Source organism: Plecotus auritus, assembly GCF_963455305.1.
Source record: "Plecotus auritus genome assembly, chromosome: 5".
Classification (NCBI taxonomy): domain Eukaryota; kingdom Metazoa; phylum Chordata; class Mammalia; order Chiroptera; family Vespertilionidae; genus Plecotus; species Plecotus auritus.
The window spans coordinates 31,877,928-31,903,417 of NC_137776.1; the positions used below are offsets into that span (position 1 = coordinate 31,877,928).

General features: G+C 39.6%; 1 protein-coding gene across 2 annotated transcripts in view; it reads left to right on the forward strand.

The window, feature by feature from the left end:
• The first annotated feature begins 1,922 nt into the window (after window positions 1-1,922).
• Window positions 1,923-25,490, forward strand: part of LOC308248037 (nuclear body protein SP140-like protein) — a 40,821-nt gene continuing 17,253 nt past the window's right edge. Inside the window, exons 1-7 of one of the 2 annotated variants that reach the window (XM_080667968.1) lie at window positions 1,923-2,131; window positions 6,876-7,041; window positions 8,365-8,533; window positions 10,909-10,995; window positions 11,204-11,305; window positions 12,225-12,278; window positions 15,307-15,372. In XM_080667968.1, the coding sequence (XP_080524094.1) occupies window positions 2,100-2,131; window positions 6,876-7,041; window positions 8,365-8,533; window positions 10,909-10,995; window positions 11,204-11,305; window positions 12,225-12,278; window positions 15,307-15,372 (676 nt within the window). In that variant the 5' untranslated portion in view covers window positions 1,923-2,099. The remainder of the gene's footprint in view (window positions 2,132-6,875; window positions 7,042-8,364; window positions 8,534-10,908; window positions 10,996-11,203; window positions 11,306-12,224; window positions 12,279-15,306; window positions 15,373-25,490) is intronic. The other variant, XM_080667969.1, reaches the window with a different exon arrangement.

Consider the following 25,490-nt stretch of genomic DNA (forward strand, 5'->3'; position numbering starts at 1 on the left):
TTGGCAACAAGTTTTATGTCTCATATGTATAAATGGTTTTTAAGTATTAACGCCAACTGAAATTCTAGAATAAACCATGTCTTTTTTAGGCATACTACTTGTTCTGTTATTTTGTTTATGAAACAAGCCCACTCTAAGTAGGTGTGTGTGTGCTCTTGTGATCACAGAAGTACAAAATGTACCTAGCCCTGCTTGTGTATCTCCTAACAGGTGTGCCTCTGATGCATGGCACAGAGGCATGTCTCTTCCTTGGTGGGCAGGGGCTTGGGGGCACAGCAACCACTGTCATCTAAGAAGCCAGAAGCAGGCTGGGCTTGGGAGTGGGCAGGGTTGGTCTGCATCTAGTGGGGATGGAGAGTTCTGTTTCTGATCTGCGGAGTGAGCTCCTACCCAACGCATTGCTTGCAGAGAACAAAAACTGGGTGAGTCTGGAAGTAGAGTGAACCTCACAAGCAGCTAGCAGATGTTTTCTGCTTAGTATTGCCTGACTCTGAGAGCAGCCAGGCTTGGGTGGCTGGCTCAAACTTTGGTAGAAAGTTCTTTTTTTTTTTCTGGTCAGCAGAGTCAGGGAAGAAGCCATGGCAACCATGCTCACTGTGAATGAAGGGAGAAGAAATCCCAGAAGGTCCAAAGTCACCAAGATGAGTCTCAAATTCTGTGTATGCTGACATGAGTTCTAAAACAATTGCCAGGCAGAAGGTGAGACAGATGGGGATCAAAATACCATCTTTCTTCCTGATAAAAGCTGAATCAGGGGACATGGTTTAGATGGGTGCCAAAAAAGAATTCCTAAGACTGAACCCCAGAACAGGGCTTAGCCTCAAGGTCTCAGGCTGTTCCAGTCAACAACACACATTCACCACATCCCCAGGCCACTGTCCCTTGCACTGGCACTCAGAGGAGCACAGAGCCCTGTCCCCTCCAGCAGGATGAGCTCAGGGAGACGCACCAATGAGCAGACTCACCTTCACAGAACTCCCTGCCTCAGAGTTTCCCCAGGAAGAAGGGAGGGCAGGGGGGCCAGGAGTCCTGCTGACTGATGGGCCACCTCCTAGAAGGGGACATTGGTGTGGGGCCTGAGTGCTCCCACTTGGGTCCCAGGTGCCCCTCCTCTCCATTTCTGCATCCGCAGAGGTGCCAGGTCTTCATCCCCTGGGCCAGTAGCTACTGTTGCTGCTGCCAACACTCAGCATGGTGGTGGCCTAGTCAGCCTATTGCTCAGGGATGAGGAGAGAGGGGCACTAGAAAAGGCTGGTGTCATTGGTGTCAAATTCTGTCTGGTCCCAAAGCATCATGAAGGTCGGGAACAGAGGACAGCTGTGCTCAGCAGAGGCTCAGCTTACTGGTCCTTCTACCCCCCAAATGAGAGAGGAGGCAGGGCAGGGAGAGAGATCCCCCATGTGTGCACAACTTGGGACACACTGAGATCCTGGGCTCTTGTTTAGAAGAAAAAAAAATGTTCTCATCAGTGTATGGAATCTGTCCAGATTTGATGTTTGCTCCTTTGGGAGAAAAGAAAAAATGTACATGGAGAGAGGGTAGAACCTTCCCCTGTGTGTTAAACGAATAGGGTGAGAACCCTTATTTACAGCCAGATGAAGTCGGGCTCAGGGAAACAAATGTGGAAACCATCCCTCTCAAGAATGTTGCTTCTCCAGTCCTGTTTCTGAACATTGGGACCTCAGGTCTCTGCACCCTCTTAGAAAATTGCAGCAGGTGAGGACAGTAGGATTCACAGATGTTTTTCATGTTTTGCACAAGCAAGGGTTCTCCTGGGGGTTGGTCCTGCTCCTCCCCTTGGGGTCCTCCTCCCCTGGCCTCCAGGACCGCCTGTCCCTACTTGTCCACCACTCCTATTGTCACAAGTCCTGATGGCTGAGAGTACACGCCCCTCCCCTGCCGCCACCCTGGGGCTGCAGGAGGAAGGAGACAGTGTCTGAAAACACTCAGAAAGTTGATTTCACTTCTAATTTCCCCATTTGGGTGGAGCATTCCCTGGGTGAGTTCACTCACTTCCTGCTCAGGGTTAGACAGCCACAGTGGATCCAGGCTGGGGAGATCGAAGGATCAGAGGTCCAGGCAGGCCCCAGGGCAGGGCGATGGCCAGTGGGAGCAGCGACCTCAGCACCAGGTCAGTCTCTGTCTCCCTTCCTTTAACTTTCTGTCTGGCTGTGCTGCTGCTTTAGTGTGTGTTATTAGACACTCGTCTAAACCTTGACCTCATCCTGCTTTACAAGAACACTGACGTGCAATGTAATGAAATGTAATGAAGTGAAGGAATTGTATCTTTAAACTGCAGATGGACAGCTGCTGGTGTGAGTGCAGCTGCCACAACCCACAGGACTCTTGTCTTACAGCTACTGCTCAGCTGGCAGCCCATCTGGACACAGCTGTCGTTTCTGATGCTTTGAGACAGAGACTTGTTATTTTCTTATGACCTTTGAACCCTCTCATTTCCCTCAGGTCCCCTCTGCTTTCACCTAGGTCATTTCAAAGAGGGTACTGCATGTCCTAAGGGGGGAACTGACTGTGTTGGGGTGCTTCACTCCAGCCCTGCATGACCATCACAAGCTTATCTGTCTTCCTTGCTCTCAGCAGAAGTCCTTGTCCTTGACCAATCTCAGATTCTCATTCTCTGCTTTGTAACTAGTTTTTTCCTTTTCTTTCTTTTTTTTTTTAAATTTTATTTATTTCAGAGAGAAAGGGAGAGGGAGCTAGAGATGGAAACATCAATGATGAGAGAGAATCATTGATTAGCTGCCTCCTGCACAATCGGGGATTGAGCTGCAATCCAGGCATATGTCCTGACTGGAAATCAAACCATGACTTCCTGGTTCATAGGTTTATGCTTAATCACTGAGCCACCACAGCTGGGCTTAATTTTAATGGTGTCTTTTAAAGTACAAAAGATTAAATATTTTTTATTCTAATTTATCAAGCTTTTGGTGTTATAGCTATCTTTTTGTCTAACCCAAAGTCACAAAGATTTTATTATATATATATATATTCATCATATAGATATATAATATATATTTTTGTCAGTAATATTTATCATTAATTATATATATGTTAATTCTCACCCAAGGATATTTTTCCATTGATTTTTAGAGAGAGTGGGAGAGGGAAAGATGGAGAGAAATATTGATGTGAGAGAAGAACATGGATTGGTTGCCTCCTGCACGTGCCCGACCAGGGCCCAGACTGGGGTGGAGCCCGCAACCAAGGTACATGCCCTTGAGCCAAACCAGCTAGGGCAATGACATTTTTTAAAAAATATATAGGAGAGCTCTAGCTGGTTTTGCTCAGCGGATAGAGCGTCAGCCTATAGCCTGAAGGGTCCCAGGTTCGATTCTGGTCAAGGTCATGTACCTCAGTTGCAGGCTTGATCCCATCCCTGGTCAGGGCACGTGCAAGAGGCAACCAATCTATGTGTCTCTCTCACATCGATGTTTCTCTCTGTCTCCCCCTCCATTCTACTATCTAAATATCAATGGAAAAATGTCCTCAGGTGAGGATTAACAAAAAATAAATAAAATAAAAAGTGTTATTATTTTCACTTTTGTATAGGACCAGCTACAGCAATTTATGTTCACACCAGCAATGAATGCCTACTTCTATGAATCTTCCCCCTTGCTGCATTGTCCCTTATGAAATCATTTTTGCCCATCTAATGGATGATAAGGGTTTCCTCATTGATGTTTTAGTTTGTATGTATTCATGTGTTTGTTGGACATTTTAATTTCCTTTTCTCTAAGTGATGGTTCAGGTCCATTTTCTTTGGGGTTATATGTCATATTTTGTAAACAGACTGGAATCTTTATATATCAGATATATTAAACCTTAGACTTGTGTGCTGAAAATATTTTTCTACATTCTTTTAATCTTATTGATTTTTAATATTTAAACTTATTAAGTCTTCATCTACTCTTGTAATACTTTTATTTGCTTGACTTAGATATTTGTTCTGTCATATAAATTAATGAATTACTATAGCCAGTTTCAATTGGATTACAAATGTCAGAAGGATTGACATTTTTAAATTGCTATGTTTTCCTAATTGGAGGTACCTTCTATATTTCCATTTATTTAGATCTTGTTTAACTTCCTTCAATAAAACATTATAGTTTCTTTCATATAGATTCATAATTTTTAGAGGTTTATAAGTATACTAGTGGTCTGGTGCATGAAATTCATGCACATTAAAAGGGAATTAATTAGAGGAAATATTTTAATATTGCTATTTGTCCTTTCTCTATAATAGAAGTGTCAGAGATGAAAGAAAATTAGTAAATTGTATATGAAAATCTCCCTCCTGTCAGAGTCTGGGGCATGCTGCGGGACCCAGAGTCAAGTCCCCACCTACCTGCACGTGCCTCGAAATCGTGCCAGATGGAGACCCAGCCAGCCCCACCCTTATCAAGCCCCGCCGGGCAGGGGGCACAGCCTCAGGTCCCCTATCAAGCCCCACCAGGTTGGGGGTGTGGCCTCAAGTCCCCCTCTCTTGCCCCACGCCGTGCAGCCTCAGGTCCCTGCTGATCACTCATTAAGGCATCACAGTGTGATGACCATTTGCATATTTGCCTTTTATTATTATGATGTATATGTATTTGCTATTGTGTTTGAAGTATTATTTCTTTTCAATATATGTTGTGCGTATAATATCTGTTTGTTTTATGTACCTGCTTTGTTTTTTATTCAGGCTCCTCAGCAAATTCCTTTTCTAGTACTTAGGGAATTTAGTTAGGTCTCTATAATTTCTCCATATATAATCATCTATATACACTGAGTGGCCAGATTATTATGATCTTTGAATGCATAATAATCTGGCCACTCAGTCTTTATCCTATATAATAGAAGGCTAATATGCAAATTGTCCCCTCAACCAGGAGTTCGACCAGCAGGCAGGCTGGCTAACCACCCATGTCCTCTCCCCCTGGCCAGGCTGGCTGGACCACACCCATACACAAATTCATGCACCGGGCATCTAATATATATATGTATACTGAGTGGCCAGATTATTATGCATTCAGAGATCATAATAATCTGGCCACTGAGTGTATATAAAAAGGCAGTGACCGTGATGACTGAAACAACCGTTCGATCGGTCACCATTCTGTGCTAGCATAGATGCATAGACACAGGTAAAGTCTATGAATGAACTAAGAATGAACAAGAGAAATGCTTGCCTTCACAGACCTCGAACTGTAAGGTTAGGTCAGGGATGAAAATTCAAAATCGCCACCAGCACAGACCTGAGGTGCTGCTTCTCAGAGCGGCCAGAGATACACTCGGTAGCGGACAGGGCCATGATGAAGGGCTCTTAGCGAGGTGAAGGCGGGGCCATTATGAGTTTCCCAGAATAGCCAATGGCTGCCTAGGAGGTGGCACTTTTGATGCTGACTGGCATAGAAACCGACCAATCAGAACCAAATCTGGGTGAGCTGCGAAGGCAGAACCTAAGGTGGAGGCTGAGGAGGGGTTTTAAGGGCAACAGCTGTTTGGTGTAAGGTGTAAGGAAGCGGTTTAATTTTTTAATGACTGGTTTGTCAGTATAGTGCATATGACTGGCTATCAGTCCAGATATAGGGATTATGTATTTTTGTCTTCCAAGAGCATCTCCTCCTGCTGAAAAAGGTCCTCCCCGCATTTAAGCAATCCTATTCTATATAATCTATCTACACTAATAAAAGGGTAATATGCTAATTAGACCGGGTCGACCAGCCATCTTCCAAACGTCCGACTTCTAGGAGCGATCAGGCCAGCAGAAGAGGGCAGTTGGGGGTGAGATCAGGCCAGCAAGGAGTTAGGGTCAATTAAAATGTTTTCATAAAACATTGCAGATATGTTTGGGACAAAATAACTTTACAATGGTTTTGATCATGACAGGCTTGCATTTTTCAATACTATTATGTCTTTCTAATCCACCATGCTTCATCCTATCTAATAAAAGAGTAAAATGCAAATTAATCAGCACTCCGCTATACCCACAAGCCATGCCCACAAGCCACGCCCACAAGCCAATCAGGAGCTAATATGCAAATAAACCCAACCAAGATGGCTAGGCCACAGAGAGCAGGAGGGAGGCTTGGGTTTCCCTGGCAATGGAGGAAGCCAAGCTTTCCTCCTGCCCTTGCCAGCCTAGGCCTCCACTCAAGGCTAAAAAGTTTCAATGATAGAAGATACATAAACCCAAACAGAAATGGCAGCAGCCACAGAGCTGGAAAGGGCAGGAGGCTAGGGTTGCCACAAGATGGCAAGCAGGGGAGGGCAGTTGGGAGGGACCAGGCCTGCAAGGGAGGGCAGTTGGGGGTGATCAAGCCTGCAGGGGAGGGCAGTTAGAGTGACCAAGCCGGCAGAAGAGGGAAGTTGGGGGCGACCAAGCCTTCAGGGAAAGGCAATTTGGAGGGACCCAGGCCTGCAGGGGAGAGCAGGTGGGGGGACCCAGACCTGCAGGGGAGGGCAATTAGGGGAAAACAGGCTTGCAGGGGAGCAGTTAGATATCAATCAGGCTGGCAGGGGAGTGGTTAGGGGCAATCAGGAAGGCAGGCAGGCAACCAGTTGGGAGCCAGCAGTCCTGGATTGTGAGAGGGATGTCCGACTGCCCGGGCAGTCAGACATCCCTCGAGGGGTCCCAGATTGGAGAGGGTGCAGGCTGGGCTGAGGCACACACACCCCCTGCACGAATTTCGTGCACTGGGCCTCTAGTTTTATTATAATTTTGTCCATTGCTTCCATTCTATTTGTTCTAATCTTTACTCAGGACCACTTATTTTAATTATGTTGGTTGTTCACAGCCTATCTATCCTTCATATATAAAATGTTACAGCATATCAAAACCTTGATGGCCATTTTATCATGGTATTCCTTCTCCCTAGGATGTCTGCAGAAGATGAGAACATAGAAAACAAAAAACGTATCAATGACATTGCACTCACATACTTCAAAAAATATAAGGTGGAGATTTCAGACGCAATAAAAACAACATTTCCTTTCCTTGAACTTCTCCGTGACCATGAATTCATCACCAATGAAATGTATGAAGTAAGTTAGGTTTATTATGTTACAATCTGATAAAACAACCCCAAACTAAGTTATACTTTGATATCCTGGAATTAAACATCAGGGCACAGCTGGGCAACTGAGGAGTTGCCTATGAGTGGAAACCTTCCCAAGTACTGCTATTAAGTGTTCCTATAAGGTCAAAAGAGAGAAGAGAAGCAGGCACTACTGGAGACAGTGCTGATCCTAACTGAAGGAATGGTCTCTATGGTGCCCCCTTGGAGCTGGGTGAATAGCACTGGAGATAGGCTGGATCTGAAGTAGGAGTATAATGCCTTCTAGAAATCATATATACAGTGTAATATAAACTAGAAGTTAAACATAACTTTAATGAATGGGTGAATAAGTTGAATGACTTTGTTTAAAAAAATAATAATTGACATAACATTTCATTTCAATGAACATCAGTTTAAATACTAAGACCTGAGAACATTAAAATCCACAGAGAATTAATGTCTTGTTAGGACAAATTTGAAAGTAGATGCTTGCTATTCTTTCAACAACAGTTTTCAGTTTCCTTTCTGTTTCTCCCCCTTTTCTTTTGGTATTTCTGGAGTCTTAGAATTTAGGTTAATTTTAGCGAAAGACATAGGTGGATATATAGAGATGCACATCTTCATTTGCCCTGTGTATAGGCCTTCTTTATGGCAAAGTTCACAAGAGCTTCCAGGCCTAGTCAGTCCTGAGGAAGGGACAAGGATTGTCCAGTCAATAGAACAGCAGCTCATCACCCACTAAGCCTATTCCTAAAACATTTAGCCAGGCTCTGAAAGGGCTACATATTACTTCACTTGAAACTATTTTGTTCTTCCTAATGGCTCCTTACTTCATCTCATGTAAATGAGGGTGAGGAGCTCAGATTCACAAATGGGTGCTTTCTAGGAGGAAAGATTTAGTTGTTCCACTTAGTAGCCACACTAATATAGAGAAATTCTAAAACTGTACATGAGAAGATATCTATGTTTGGAAATTATAATACATTAACAATAAAATTGCTGCCCTAACCGGTTTGGCTCAGTGGATAGAGCGTCGGCCTGCGGACTCAAGGGTCCCAGGTTTGATTCCGGTCAGGGGCATGTACCTTGGTTGCAGGCACATACCCAGTAGGGAGTGTGCAGGAGGCAGCTGATCAATGTTTCTCTCTCATTGAGGTTTCTAGCTCTCTATCCCTCTCCCTTCCTCTCTGTAAAAAATCAATAAAATATATTTTAAAAAAACAAAACAAACAAAAAATAAAATTGCTTCTAGGGCTCTTCTGTAACTGAGAAGTCTGTATTTATGTTTTCTCCATTCACTGTTTTTAAGAAATCTCAAGAATCTTTTAAAAAACGGTTTTCTGTACATGAAGTCATATATGATGTTCTCAGTGAACTGGAGAAGAAATTTGACATATCTCTTCTGGGAGCACTGTTCAGCAAGACCATCATGAAGAATTACCCCGATTTATTTCGCATTTACAAAATATTCTACAAAGGTAATTAGGTTTATTACCTACATTTTGATGTCCAGGGCCAATTTATTCCCACGGGTATGTACTGAGTGTCTACTATGTGTCACACAAGGCGCTAGGTAGTGTGGATGCAGCAGTTAAGAAAACAGACATATCATGAGTCTCTCAATGCTTATGATATAATGTCTAGAGTACAGACATCCACCTGCAGGTCTGTTTTACTAGGCATTTAGAGTCACAAGACTCTCAGGGACACAGGGACATCTGATTTACTTAGAAGGATAAGTGACAGGAAACACAATATCCCAAAAAGCTAGCATCAGTTGTTCCTTTTCTATGGGACCATTTGCAAGGTTCCACACAGCAGTCCACTAAGTTGACTACAACCTGCCTCAAGTAACAGCTTAGATATGGGTGCAGGATCTGCCCTGATTTAGCCACACAATGCCCAGGGGAGTCACTATCTCATGAAACAACACTGTAGTCATAATTTTCAGAGATTGCTCAATGGACAGCTGAGATACATGAGTTGCTATGTTGATGGAAGACAAAAAATGCATTATAGTTCACAGCTACTCCCTCCCAGGCCACATGCAATTTACCCACCTACAGTCACTGGTCATTTTTAACTCTGAGCTTAGTGTTGGCCTACTAACTCAGAAGAAAGGCCACCATCAACAGGTTTCCAGAGGAATGAGCAAGAAAATTAACTCAATTTCAAATTTGCTCTTGAAGAAGTAGAAATGTTTTTATTAACTCACTAGAGGCCTGGTGCACAAATTCGTGCACAGGAAGTGTCCCTCGGTCTGGCCGGTGATAAGGGCCGAACGGGGCAGACTGGCCGGGGGGAGGGACCGCGGGAGGTTAGCTGGCCATGGGATGCTGGTTGTGGGAGCGCACTGACCACCACGGAAAGCTCCTGCATTGAGTGTCTGCCCCCTGTTGGTCAGTGCACATCATAGCTACCAGCTGGTCATCTGGTCTTAATGGTTGCTTAGGCTTTTATATATATAGATTCTCCACAAGAGGTATGATCAACAATAAAATAATCAAAAAACCAATTGCTCAGCCAGTGATGGTTTTTTGTGCTATACAATACTACTGGTTTGATTCTCTACTTTTTCCCTGAGAGGCATGATTTCATTTTTTTTTAATTGGTTCTTAGTAGAGAAGTGTCCTCCAATAATTTTAGTTTGACTTGCCTAGAAATTTTTTTTTAGTCTATATACTTTTGCTCTCAAAAAGATTTCCACGCAATGCTCGAGAATTGAAAAGAAAAATTATATGAACTGAGGAATGCGATGATACGGGAGCAAGCATAGACCCCTTTAGGGTCTGTGTATCTGCACAACAAGGACAAATTAGAAGCAGATTGTGGGAGTTTATTCACATGGGATAAGAATGAAAAAGGATTTTGGAAAGTCTGGATACAAAAATTAAGGAATTTGATGTTATTTACCACACAGTAAAGCGATAGTACAGGTTTATAAGGTTTATAAGTACAGCTTTATTGCCCTAGGTGGTACCTGTGCCATCAGCCCTGAGGCATGTTGGCTAACTGCTTCCCTCCATCTCTTCCCCGGGCACCCTCCAGAGACCTGCACCAAGGACTATTGTTATATTACCTTCCTCTATATGTTTGCTGGGCTACTTACATACAGGGGCCATGGGCTGGTGCTATGTTCTTCCTCTTTTGGCAGCCTTCCAAGCTCCCTGATCCAGGCCTCTTGGGACATCCTCCTGTGGCACAAAATTAGGTCCCTACTTGCAGCTTCAAAGAATGTCCTTCCTTTGTCCTGGGATCTCAGTCTGTCTAGTTGCTCCCATGTCCTCTAGCTTGTCTCTTTGGGAAGCAGTCATCCTCCCTGGCTCAAGACTTTCTCTTGTCCAGCCACATTTTTAAAGATTTGGAATTTTATCCTCTTTTATACAAATAAACCTCTATAGGATCTTTGTTTTCCTCCCAAGGAAATGCCTCTGTTTTTCTTTATTGTTGGAATAGTTCAGTGAACACATTTCAAAATAAGTAGTACATTATTTATTTTGATATATGCTTTCCCGGCCAGCTGAAATTTTTTACATGAGTAACACGTTACTGTTACGATTTTCAAAAAACAGTTTTTTTTTTTTTTCCCCCCCCTGGAAGAATACAATATTTTTATTTATTCTTAGGGCTACAAGTGGAAAAATTAAAAGTGAAGGAAGCACAATGAGGTACAAAAGATGGGATAAGCATGGCTCTGTCAGAACTTAGGAGTGATTATTGGAGCAGATGTATTTTTCTGAGGAAACAGCTCATCTTAGCTCAGAATATCAATGTGCCGCATAGGAGCACCAGGAGCAATTACCTAATCACTGTCCCAGGATCCATAAACAGTAAATTTCTTGTTTTTCTTTAGTATCTGGTGAACTAGAAGCTCCCCAAATAGATAGAGAAGGAGAACCTGAAGAACTTACCTCTGGCCCACTACCCTGTGATGGACAAGGTAAACATGACTTAAATAAACAGAGTTCTGATAAAAAGAAAAGGACAAGAGAAGAAAAAAGGGAGACATAAAGAAAGAGTCAGATGTAAAGAGGATTAATGTTATATTTCAGAGGAAGAAGTAGTAAAACAGAAATTCACAAGGGTACCAAAAATAGAGTCACTGGGGCATATGAAAAGAGTCTTCATATCTTACAATTTTGTTCCAGGAGCAGAGCTGCCGACACATGAAAATGAGAGGTGTTCCTGTGTTATGTGCTTCATAAATTATGATTTGGGTCCAGAATCAGAGCAACCAGCACATAAAAATAGTAAGTGTTCCTGCATTGTGTGTCTCTAAAAATATGTGCCAGGAGGTCCAGAAGCAAGGGCTGAAGGTAGCCAAGGTAAGGCACTACACAGGGGTCATGGTGTGAGGGTGAATCCATAGTTACCCAGGACCCAGGTAGAGTGGAGCAGGTGGTCTAGTCCATCCCACTCTCCTGTTCTCTGCATTTTCTCGACCTGACCCTTTAGGGAACAGCAGGGAGGCAAGAGATAATTATAATGTCATATTTAACAGGATGAGTCCTATTGATTATTATGGATGATGTAGTAGAAATACACTCTTAAAATGGCAATATACAGTTTGGTATATTAGCAATAATACCTTGAATTTATTCAGCTATTTCCACTGTTGTCACACCCAATATTTTATGGAACCCAAGAAAACAAGGTGTACTTCTGCTAGTAGATAATAGTGTCATTTTTTCCACAACCTTAGAAAGACCTCAAAGACAACTGATCCTGCCACTTAATTGTCAGGAGGGAAGACGTCAAATCAACTTTGATTAACATAGCACATATTTTTGTTAGATGTTCTCTGAATGTCACCAATTTATACATTTTTTTCCCTACAAACGTTTGCACATAAGATGTTATTTGTTCCTCACAAAAATCTTAAGACTTGGATAGGATAGGACACCTGTTCTTATCCGTGAATGAATTGAAGTTTGTAGGTATTGAAGAGTTTTTTAAGAGTCCCATTGAGTAAAAAAAGAAGGAAGATCCCAGGCCCATCCTGGACTCCTACTTCTCAATTCAGGAGATATCTAGTTCCTTTAGAAGGAAGAGAAAAATGATAATCCAAACAACTTTATAAACTCAAGCCTTCTGTAGTATGGGTCATCATAGGATTTGGTAACTTTTAGCTATTAATATCTGTTTTCTTAGATCAACCTCTTTTTCCAGGTACTGTGGATCTTGGAAACAACTCTACTTTGGGAAAACTCAAGAGGAAAAGAAGTAAGAATGCATAACATTTTACTTGATATTAATATTAAACTGAGGTTATTAATGCCAGAGTTTCAATTATTATAATAGTAAGTGATAATAACAGGCTGATCCCTCAAACATGTGCATTTCCTAATCTCTGGAACCTGTAATGTGTTTTCTTCCATGGCAAAAGGGATTTTACAGATATAACAAAACCAGAGACCTTGAAAGGGGAGTTTATTTTAGATATCTGTGTGCCACCAGTAGAATCAATTGGCCTTAAAAATTGGAGAACAGTGGGGAGAGGGAGGAGTAACTCTGGAAGATATAAAGAACTACAATATTGCTGGCTCTGAAGATGGAGGAAATTAACAAAGATACGGGTAACTTGTAGAAGCTGAAAAGTCACGGAAATAGCTTCTCCTCCACAGCCTCCTGAAAGGAATAAAGGCCTATGTTTTAGCCCAGAGAGACCCTTGTCAGACTTCTCACCAACATATCTGTAAGATAATAAGTTTGCATTGTTTTAAGCCACTAAATTTGTATTCATTTGTTATGGCAGCTATAGAAGAGTAATACAGATTTTGGTTATTGGAAGTGGGGTGCAGCTATAACACATCCCTGAAAAGGTAGAGTTGGCTTAGGAATTGGGCAGTGAGAAGAATTTTAAGTAGAATTATAGAGAATGTCTTCATGGCCTGGAGCAGTTTGTTAGTAGAAATGTAGATGCCAAAGACAGAAATCATGGCAGAAAGCTTAGCGAAGTTTAGTCTGTAGACATGCGGAAAGTAGACCTTTTTGAGTGTATATGAGGAACTTTCTAAACCAAATGATAAAGATGAAACTGGTTTTATTTCACAGTTTAAAGTAAAATGGGAGAGGAAAGAGATAAATTGAGGGAAGAACTGCTAAACAAAATAAATCAGGACTTGATGATTGGAAAATTCCCAGCCTATTCAGGTTGCAAAAGATGCTAAAATTAGGAGAGCCACTTTCCGGAAAGTGTGCTCTGAAGAATGAATAAGATCTGGCCTAATGAATTTTTGCTTATGCCTCAGAAGTAGCAAAAGACCAGGGTATTCAGTCACATAAAAGGTTCTTTGACAAGATTAAGTATGTGACTCACAGATCCCCTCAAGCCATCTCAGTAGAAGTAAAACACAGATATATAATTATATAGGAAAGATATGTGTAGGAGCCTCTTTTTAGTGGAGTAAATCCCCACAATATACAGGAGAGATTCATAAGAATCTTAAGAATTTTATACCAACAGAAACAGAACTCTCCATGTCTAATCCCTGGAACCTATAATCTGTTTCTTTACATGGAGAAGAGAATTTAAGGATGTGATTAGGGATCTTAAAATGGGGAGATTATTCTGGATTATTCAGGTGGCCCTAATAAATTCACAGGTGTCTTTAAAATCAGAAAACATTTCCAGCTGTGGAGAGAAGGATGTGTACCCATGAAATAACCAGAGATTCAATGCAGTTGGCTTTAAAGATGCAGACAACGAACCAAGAAATGCAAGCAGTTTCAGAAGCTAGAAAAGATCAAGATTGTCCCCGATAGCCTCCAGAAAGGAACAAAGCCTGTGGACACCTTGATTTAGCCCAGTGAGAGTTGTGTCAGTTTCTGACTCCAGCACCAATAGACAATTAATATGGTTAAATCAGATATTTTAAAATAGCAACTTATATTTTTCATTATAACTTAATTTGGCTGCTTTTAAAACTATTTTATTGAAAAGTTTACTTTTACTCAGCGTAATTTTTCTCTCAGCATGTTTTTGAGTTTAATACACTTTGTTGAATGTATCAGTATCTTTTATCTTTTTTATTTTAAAGTAGTGCACATTGTACGAATGTACTCAATTTTGTGTATATATTCTTCTATTGATAGACACCACAAGTGTGTCTGTTTTTGACTAATATGAGAAGGCTGCAGTGAATATTCTTGTAGAAGTCTTTCTGTGGCTCCATGCCTTCACATCTCTTGTATAATTTCCTAGGAATGAATTGCTAGGATATGGGATAAATGCAAACCCACGTAGGGGTTATGCAGCACATAGAGGCTGTGCCGAACTGAAGAATAAAATGCTTCAGGAACTGTTCTTATCTATCAAAACCCCCCAGTCTTAGAAGGGATTTAATAAACCTGTTAGTAAACCTGCTCAAACCTTACCCCTGAAGGAGACATTATCTTATTAGCTGGAACCTAAGCAAATTTTGTCTGAGGCGAGGAGGGAGACTTTACTATCCTGGAATACTTCTAGGGAGGGAGATATTCTCTGGTTTTATACTGGTCAGTAAACAAATCTGCCCTCTGACCTGGAGGGCTCCTTATCTCTGCTTTCCAATGCAGTTTTTGAAACATCCTTGAAAAGATACGCTGAGGCATGTAGAAATGCCACGGAGAATTGCCTTTGCATGTATCTGTTCAGTTTTCCCAACATCATTTATTGAGGAGACTGTCTTTCCCCCACTATATATTCTTGCCTCCTTTGTCATAGATTAATTGACCATGTAAGTATGGGTTTATTTCTACCTAAGCAATTTATATATTCAGTGCAATCCCTATCAAAATATCAATGGCATGTTTCATAGTTCTAGAACAAATAATCTTAAAATTTATATAAAACCAGAGAAGACCCTGAATAGCCAAAGCAATCTTGAGAAAAAAGAAAATGAAGTTGGAGATATATAATGCTCCCTGATTTAAAACTATACTACAAAGCTATGGTAATCAAAACAGTATGGCACTAGCATAAAAACAGACACAGAGATCGGTGGGACAGCAGAGAAATTTCAGAAATTAACCCATGCTTACATGTGATTTATTTTTAATTGTCAAATAAAGGTAATTTCCTACAGTCTCCCAAGTCCACACACAGTAACTCCATAAACAACCTCATGCTACAATACTGGTAATTAAGACTTTTGCTTCATTTTTGTGGATCAAAGTTTGAAAAAAATACTTGGACACTACTGACCTATGAGGCTTTGAGAATTATATTCATGGTTCTGCATAATTAACTTTGTTCTCTTCTTTTTTGAAGGAAAAAAGAAAGGGTATTCCTGGGCAATAATTATAAGGAAATGGCCGAGAATCATATATGGAAAAAGTAAGTGGGCAAAGTGAAGTAGTCACACCTTTTGAGTTTACTAAGGCACTGCTCATTGTATCCTTGCATCCTGCAGTCTCCTGAGGGCCATGATAGTTTCCCAGCTACGATATCAGGTAGTATATAGGCTAAGACACTGTAACAAAGAGGCCTAAAAATGCAGTGACTTCAATAAAATGGTTTATTTCTGATACATGTATGTAATCCTCCAGAGCTAATTGATCCCGGGCTAATAGGGAGACACTGCCATCCTCCCTACATGGCTTTTTTCTGGGTCAATACATTTTTATTAATTTAGAAAGATGTTCCAAAGAAGGCTGAGTATGAAAGCAGACTGTATGTCTGTATGTATGTATGTATATATACTATAAAAATATATACATATAAGCATATATATGTGCAAATATGTTTTATATATGTATAAATGCTTATTTATACTAGTACATATTATCAGTCTCTATAGAGAAACATAGATACAGATATATAGAAAAGTCAATGGAAGTTTTTCCATAAAAATATATGCAGCAGTTTTTTTTGGTCATTAGTGATCTTTATATTTTTATTTGTGTTTTTAAAATGTATGTGTGCATATTAACAATAGTAAACACATTCAACTTTCGTAATACAAAAGTGTTATTTCATTAGTAACATGTGAAAAGAGAAAAGCCTAGGAGGATGCTTTTGAACAAGTTAATTGTGGCTTCTTCTAATCAGACTCCTGACATTTTATTTATTTTTATAGTGATTCAAGCAACTCTTTTCTCTGAAACAATGAGGTTGAGATCTCATTTTCTACATCATTGAAAATTCTGAATCAGTAGATCTACATAATAAGATTTCAAGTCCAATGAAAAATTCCCAATTTTCACCAATCTGCATATCTTATATTTTGCCAATTTACTTGGCTGCCCTGTTAGTGGATTTGTATAATTTCTTTTGAGGAAAAAGGAAGTGGTTCCATCCATTTTAAGAATGGTTATTTTCAAAATATCAAATATTGGGAATTAATTATGATAACATTTTTCTATGTATATAGATGGATTTTGAACTATTTCTTTCTACAGTACAATAAAATTTTATGTTATTTAAATGTTGTCCTTCTTCAAAATAGAGAATGTTCTGGACACCTTCTTGAGATCCCTTATTGTTAACTTGCTTTCTTGTCTTGAGTGTAGAGTGAAGGTGGTCTCACATGTCAGTTGCAGTTTTGCCCAATTTGATGTTACCGCCTATTTCAGCAAAGCTGTTGGCCAGTTGGTCTTGAGTAGAAAGACGGTGAAAATGAATCTGTAGGATTCTGCCAAGATTTTGGCAAAAGATAAACTTTGTGCCACTTCCACTTTGCACTATGTATGGGTCAGTGCAAATTTTGCTAAGCTTTTGGGGATCATAGAGTCTACTTAAATTTTTACTACTCAAGCTTACCAGGCAATTTGTGAGCTATGAAATCTAGAAAGCCAATCTGTTTGGAGCTGTGGTTGTCAATTGTTTGCATTTATATCATAGCTCTGCCCAAATCTATGATTTTTCCCCTCTGAATTTTATCTGCTTTTCATGGTAATTCCCTTACCTTACATAATTGGTTTATGAAAGTGGCTAAACTTGGTAACTGTAAACAGAAAGAAGGTTCATTCTCTCGCTGACCTTTCAAATCTACCCTGTAGATGAGTTCCTTCACTCTTGGGCAGGCCTGGTAACTTCTCTGTTCTCTTGTTCAATAGTTGAGAGTCCTTCCTTGTCTAGTATTAAAACTTCAATATGTTCTTTGACTCAAAGCACCTGGGCAAGCCTTGGACACCTGCAGTGGGAAGGTGGAAATGTCCAGCTCTTCTCTCTCTCTCTTGGCTCTACCCCCACTCAAGAGCTATTGGTTTGGGTCCATCAGGATGGGGAGTTGGAAGGGCCAGCAGAGAGAAGAGTGTGGAAGTGTCTTATGTGATGCGCACAGTTGTGAGACGACATTGGATATGAACAGTGCACAATCACTAGCTCTTTCCTCCATCAGATGCTCTCATCAACTCCACGGGGAAGGTAAGGGCAGAGTCAAACACCACAGCTTAACCTCTTTCAAAAGAAATGTAGCATTTCTTCTACTGCCTGGATATGACGGAAGACCTAGAGCCCATATAACCAGTTCCACCAATACTTTGTATGGTAGCTGAATAGGTGGTTTGGTGCATTGCCTTTAGGATGTGAGGTGACCAACTCAACTTGGTATGCTCAGGACTTTCCCATTTTTGCCACTGAAAATCTTGGAACCTGTGTACCCCATAGTTCTGAACAGACGGGGGCAGTTGGTCACCCCTTTTGGCACTTAGTGAATTATTCCCAACTGTTGAAACTTCTATTAAATTTTTGAGAAAACAAGAAGGAATTTAAAATTCTGTCACACTTACTTCTAGAGATTAATTAATACCAACTATAATAAATTTTTAAAAAGAACCTTAAGTTATATTCTGACTGCCATAGTATTTATTAGGGTTGTGATGAGGTTTCAGTGTTATTAAATGGGTTTTACAACCTGAGAACACAAAAAATAGTTTAGTCCTGCTTTGCTTAGCCAATATATTAGGAGAGTAAAACACAATAATGCTATGTTATGAATTAACTGGTTTTATTTTTTTTTATTGTTTAAAGTATTACACATAGTAGTACATATATCTCCTTCCCCCCCCCCGCCCCCCGCCACATTGACTTTCCCCCAGCCTCCCTTACCCCCTGTTTTAAACTCCAAATCTCTTTAGCTCCATAGGCTAGAGTGGACTTCAATGTATTTTTTTTTCCCCCTTAAAAATATTAGGCCTAACAAGTTTGATAAAAGCTAAATCCAATATATCCACTGGTCTCAGGAAAAATTAACTAGAGAGACACAGAAAGAACTATGTATTTTCTGAATCCTCCCAGGTTGTAATTAGAGCTTTGTTCCAGGCCTGACCGGAATATGGAGGAGGCAAGAATAAGATGTGTGAATCTCTTCTAATTGGGCTGAGCATGGCTTTCAGAAGAGGAGGCAGGAATGAGAGAGGCAGAGATGTCCTGGCCTTCCAAAGTCCCTCACTACTTTGGCATCTTGGGTGAAAGAGGAGGGGAGGAGAGCCTTTCTGAGAGCTGTGCCTGCATGGATGACCTTCTATTGCCTGGTGACCTCACCTTCCAGAAGGAGGAAGGGAGAGGGAGCAGGAAAAAAAATAATAATCTGCCTCTTCAAAAAACACATTTTCTCCTTTTTAGCGGTTCTCCTTTGCTCGTAGCTATTTATATGCAAGTCCTCCACTTTCTTACACAAGTTTTCTCTGTAGACATCTTGTTTGAGCTGCTATTATCTTGTTTACATAATAATAAGGTAACAATTAGCCAGTCTGTAACTTGTCTGATCTTGTGAAAAAGTCTAATTATTAATATTCGTCCTATGGGGCCATTTTGATGTTGAAGAGATAAAAACCCTCTCAGTAACTGTTTAGTCTAAAGACCAGAAAGTGGGGTTATTTTACCAAGTAATAAGTCCATTTTAGGTTTTATTGAAGGAAATAACCCTTTTATTTTGCTGGTCTAATATGCTCATAATGTGCTTAGTGTTTACTGTACCTACGGTGGGCAAGTCCACATAACTTCACCTAGCACCACCAGATGGTGGTCATTGGATAGTATGCATTGAACACAGAGAGAAGGAAATTAATTTGTCTTCCTGCCCTAAAGAATAAAACACACTTAAATGACAGCAAACATTGAGATGCACATCCATAGCCAATTAACTTACAAATAGAAGAACATTCTCTGCTGCAACATCTACCAAGTCAATCCTTAGTTACTATTTGAAACCAAGTTTTTATAAGACTCAATTCTATCCATTTCTGTTGATTAGCCTTCTGATAGTAGTTTCTTAGACGATAATATCTTTGTTCAAAACAAGGTGAACAAAGCCCTTGGTCACATTTACTTTGCTTTTATATCATGTTCTGCACAAATGTACAAATAACTCTATTCAAGATAATGTGCTGCTCACCTGTAAGCCCACCATAGGGTTTTCCTTAATGCACAGAATTTCTATTTTTTCTATCTCTCCATCAAAAAATTCCTAAATGTCCACTTAATTTTGCAGTTTTTGCCTCAATTTTCTCAGAATATTTTTAGTTTCTGTAATGGGAGTAATCATCATCTTAATATCATATATTTGTTGAAAAGGTGAAATAAATTGGTAAATATATAATTGACATCTATTAAGCACTTAACACATGGCAATTTGAGATATAAGTGAAATGATGATTTCAATTGTTTTACTAATTAGTGTTATGAAAAATAAAATAGAAGATGAACTTAAGATTAGCCATTTATTTCTTGGTAGTTTAAAAGCTAGGGATTATATATTTTCCTTCATGCATTAGACAGGCTTAGGGGAAGTTACATTTAAATGGAAAATTTGAAAAGCACTAATATCTGCAAAGAAACTGCATGTCGGCAACTGTGATTATATTTCTTCATTTTGTCAGGGAAAAGAGAGGCAGATCTAGAATTTACTTAATTCATAGGAACAGAGCCCTAAAGAAGAGTCCAGTCAAGAGGCAATGAAGGAAAGGAGGATATACTTTCAATAACTAAACATCTAATTTCCTGCGCTCTAGTCTGTGTTTTTAGTAATAAACTAATTTCCTAATTGCTTCATGTAGCTTGACTAACTGTTGAGAAATTTATATGATTTGGTCTGTTTCGAAAATGTGTCAGGTACAGAAAGAAGATAATTCCACACACCTATTACCTGGTGATAGATCTAAACCAGGCCCTGGGGTCCCGGGTCCAATGCAGTGCTGCTGTTTCCACTGAACTGATAGCTTTCAAGCTGTTGCCAAATAAAGGATATATATAACCCACAAATTATTTAGCTGCTCTTCTCCTGTTACATGGAGTCACTGGTTGCATATCGCAGGTGGCCCAGAGTAGTGGTCAGAAGTCCATGTCCTCTGTTTTGACTGTCTGGGCTTGTGCCAGTCACTTGATCACTTTTGCTTCAGTTTCCTCATCTGTAAATCAAGAGAGTGAATTAGGCCAACCATCATTCTCAGTCCATCCTAGTCCTAATAGTCTGCCTATCTCAAAATAAGAACATGGATAAGATATCCATGTTCCCATCAAGGCTCTAAAATGTTGGCTGAAAGGGCAGGATTAACTACACATCCTTCTTGAGTTAGTTCATTTGAAAAACTTTCATTCTTCTGTGTAATCAGGTCTCTAGCCCTCAACCCCCATACAATTTTCAGATTATTATAGAGTTTCCTGAGCTCCTCTTTCTTTCTTTCTTTTTTTTTGCCTACGTATTTTTTTATTATAATACCATTTTATTTTTTTTCAATTGAATTATGTTTTTTTTCTTTTTTTTAACTTTATTATTTTTTAATTAAGGTATTATATGTGTACATATCTTACCATTGCCCCCTCCCACTCCCATACATACCCTCACCCCCCAATGTTTTGCATCTGTTGGTTATTCTTATATGCATGCATATAATTCCTTTGGTTGATCTCTTATTTCCCCTCCTCTCCTTGACCTTCACGCTGTAATTTGACAGTCTGTTTGATGCTTTACTGCCTCTGTATCTATCTTTTTGTTAATCAGTTTATAATGTTTTTTATCATCCACAAATGAGTGAGATCATGTGGTATTTTTCTTTCGCTGACTAGCTTATTTCACTTAGAATAATGTTCTCCAATTCCATTCAGGTTGCTGCAAATGGTAAGAATTCCTTCTTTTTCATGGCAGCATAGTATTCCATTGTGTAGATGTACCATAGCTTTCTGATCCAGTCATCTGCTGACGGGCACCTAGGCTGTTTCCAAATCTTAGCTATTGTAAATTGAGCTGCTATGAACATAGGGGTGCATATATCCTTTCTGATTGGTGTTACTAGTTTCTTAGGATATATTCCTATGAGTGGGATAACTGGGTCAAATGGGAGTTCCATTTTCAGTTTTTTGAGGAAACTCCATACTGTTCTCCACAGTGGCTGCACCAGTCTGCAATCCCACCAGCAGTGCACAAGGGTTCCTTTTTCTCCGCATCCTCGCCAACACTTGTCGTTTGTTGATTTGTTGATGATAACCATTCTGACAGCTGTGAGATGGTATCGCATTGTCGTTTTGATTTGCATCTCTTGGATAATTAGTGACTTTGAGCATGTTTTCATGTGTCTCTTGGCCTTCCTTCTGTCTTCTTTCGAAAAAATTCTATTTAGGTCGGTTGCCCATTTTTTTATTGGATCATTTATCTTCCTTTTTTTAAGTTGTATAAGCTGTCTGTAGATGTTAGAGATTAAACCTTTATCAGTGGTAACATTTGCAAATATGTTCTCCAATACAGTGGGGTTTCTTGTTGTTTTGTTGATGGTTTCTTTTGCTGTGCAAAAGCTTTTTATTTTGATGTAGTCCCATTTGTTTATTTTCTCTTTGGCTTCCATTGCCCTAGGGGCAGTATCAATGAAGAAGTTCTTTCGGCATATGTCTGAGATTTTGCTGCCTGTGGATTCCTCTAGTATTTTTATGGTTTCCCGTCTTATGTTTAAGTCCTGTATCCATTTTGAGTTTATTTTTGTGTATGGTGTAAGTTGGTGATCTAGTTTCATTTTTTTGCATGTATCTGTCCAATTTTCCCAACACCATTTATTGAAGAGACTGTCTTGACTCCATTATATGTTCATGCCTCCTTTGTCAAATATTAATTGCACATAATGGTTTGGGTTGATATCTGGATTCTCTATTCTATTCCATTGGTCTATATGTTTGTTCTTGTGCCAGTACCAGGCTGTTTTGAGGACAGTGGCTTTGTAATACAGCTTGAAATCTGGTATTGTGATCCCTCCAACTTTATTCTTCTTTCTCAGGATTGCTGTGGCTATTCGGGGTCTTTTTTTATTCCGGATGAATTTTTGGAGAGTTCTTTCTAGGTCTGTGAAATATGCCATTGGTATTTTAATGGGGAGTGCATTGAATCTATAGATTGCTTTGGGTAGTATGGACATTTTAATGATGTTGATTCTCCCAATCAATGAACATGCTATGTTCTTCCATCTGTTTATGTCTTCCTCTATCTCTTTTTTCATTGTCCTGAATTTTTTTGCATATAGGTCTTTTACCTCCTTAGTTAAGTTTATTCCTAGGTATCTTAATTTTTTTGTTGCAATGGTAAATGGGTTTGCTTTTTTAGTCTCTCTTTCTGTAAGTTCACTATTGGTGTATAGAAATGCCATAGATTTCTTGGCATTAATTTTGTATCCTGCTACATTGCTGAATTCATTTATTAAGTCTGTTAGTTTTTTGATGGAGTCTTTCGGGTTTTTTATGTACAATATCATGTCATCTGCAAATAAGGACAGCATTACTTCTTCTTTTCCAATTTGGATGCTTTTTATTTCTTCTTCTTGTCTAATTGCAATGGCTAATACTTCCAGTACTATGTCAAACAGGAGTGGTGAGAGTGGGCATCCTTGTCTGGTTCCTGTTCTTAGGGGAAATGGTTTTAGTTTTTGCCCCTTGAGTATGATGTTAGCTGTGGGTTTATCATATATAGCTTTTATTATGTTGAGGTATGATCCTTCTATTCCCACCTTGTTGAGAGTTTTTATCAAGAAAGGGTGTTGGATTATGTCAAATGCTTTTTCTGCATCAATTGATATGACTATGTGATTTTTATCTCTCAATTTGTTTATGAGATGTATCACGTTAATTGATTTGCAGATATTGTACCATCCTTGCATTCCTGGGATAAATCCTACTTGTTCATGGTGTATGATCTTTCTGATGTAGTGCTGGATCGGATTTGCTAGAATTTTGTTGAGGATTTTGGCATCTACGATCATGAGGGATATTGGCCTGTTAATTCTCCTTCATTGTGTTGTCTTTATCTGGTTTTGGTATTAGGGTGATGCTGGCTTCATAGAAGGAGCTTGGAAGTATTCTTTCCTCTTGAATTTTTTGGAATAGTCTGAGGAGGAAGGTTTTAGTTCTTCCTTGAATGTTCGGTAAAACTCTCCTGTGAAGCCATCTAGCCCCGGGCTTTTGTTTGCCGGAAGCTTTTGGATGACTGCTTCAATTTCTTCCATAGTTACTGGCCTATTAAGCTGTTTAGATACTTCCTGATTGAGTTTTGGAAGGTTATATTTTTTCTAGGAAAATTTCCATTTCCTCCACGTTGTCCAGTTTGTTGGAATAGCGTTGTTCATAGTATTTTCTAACAATCCTTTGTATTTTGGTGGGTTCTGTTGTTATTTCACCTCTTTCATTTCTGATTTTGTTTATTTGGGTCCTCTCTCTTTGCTTCTTGTTGAGCCTGGCTAGAGGTTCATCAATCTTGTTTATCCTTTCAAAGAACCAGCTCTTGGTTTTGTTGATCTTTTGTATTGTTTCCTTGGTCTCTAGGTCGTTTATCTCCGCTCTGATCTTTATTATTTCCTTCTTTCTGCTTACACTGGGTTTTTCTTGTTTCTCTTTTTCTAACTCTTTGAGTTTTAGGGTTAGGTAATTTATTACCATTGTTTCTTGTTTTTTGCAGTATGCTTGTAGAGCTATGAACTTCCCTCTCAAGCCTGCTTTCACTGTGTCCCATAGATTTTGGATTGTTGTGTTTTCATTGTCATTTGTTGCCATGATGTTTCTAATTTCTTCCTTAATCTCTCTGCTAACCCAGTCATTGTTTAATAGCATGCTGTTTAGTCTCCATGTGTTTGATTTCTGTGGATTGTTTTTATTGTAGTTGATTTCCAGTTTTATGCCACTGTGGTCTGAGATGCTTGATATGATTTCTATCTTCTTAAATTTGAAGAGACTTTGCCTATGTCACAACATATGGTCTATCTTTGAAAATATCCCATGTGAACTTGAGAAGAATGTATATTCTGTGGCTTTGGGGTGAAATGTTCTGAAGATGTCAATTAATTCCATCTGGTCTAGTGAGTCATTTAGGATTGATGTTTCTTTGCTGACTTTTTGTTTAGAGGATTTGTCCAATGGTGATCGTGGGATATTAAAGTCTCCTACTATGATTGTATTGCTGTCAATCTCTCCCTTGATATCCTCCAGGAGTTTTTTTATGTATTTGGGTGCTCCTGTATTGGGTGTGTATATGTTTACCAGAGTTATTTCTTCTTGTTGGATTGCTCCTTTTACTATTATGAAGTGGCTTTCCTTATCTCTTGTGATGTCCTTCACGTTGAGAACTAATTTGTCAGATATAAGTATTGCTACCCCAGCTTTTTTTTCATTTCCATTCACCTGAAAAACATTATTTCATCCCTTCACCCTCAGTCTGTGTGCGTCTTTTTTTCTGAGGTGGTTTTCTTATAGACTGCAGATATATAGATCGTGTTTTCTCATCCAATCCATTACCATATGTCTTTTGATTGGGGCATTTAATCCATTTACATTTAAAGTTATTATTAATAGGTACTTATTTGTCGCCATTTTTATTCTTTATGCCTGTGTTCCTTTCACTTTCTATTTCTTTTATTTTTTTTACAGAAGACGCTTTAGCATTTCTTGCATCGCTGGTTTGGTGGTAATAAATTCCCTTAGTCCTTTTTTGTCTGTGAGGCTCCTGCTTTCACCTTCAATTTTGATTGACAGCATTGTTGGGTACAGTATTCTTGGATTCAGACTTTTCTTTGCATGACTTTGTATATTTCATTCCATTCCTTTCTGCCCTGATGAGTTTCTGTTGAGAAATCAGTTGCTAGTCTGATGGGGGTTCCTTTGTATGTAACTTTCTGTCTGTCTCTTGCCGCTTTTAAGATTCTTACTTTGTCATTGGTGTTTGCCAATTTAATTATAATGTGCCTTGGCGTCGGTCTTTTTGGGTTAATTTTGCTTGGGACTCTGTGAGCTTCTTGGATTTGTGTGGGTTTTTTCTTCCTTATATCAGGAAAGTTTTCTGTCATTATTTCTTTTTTTTATATATATATATATATTTTATTGATATTTCACAGAGAGGAAGGGAGAGGGATAGAGAGCTAGAAACATCGATGAGAGAGAAACATCGATCAGCTGCCTCCTGCACGCCCCCTACCGGGGATGTGCCCGCAACCAAGGTACATGCCCTTGACCGGAATCGAACCTGGGACCCTTCAGTCCGCAGGCCG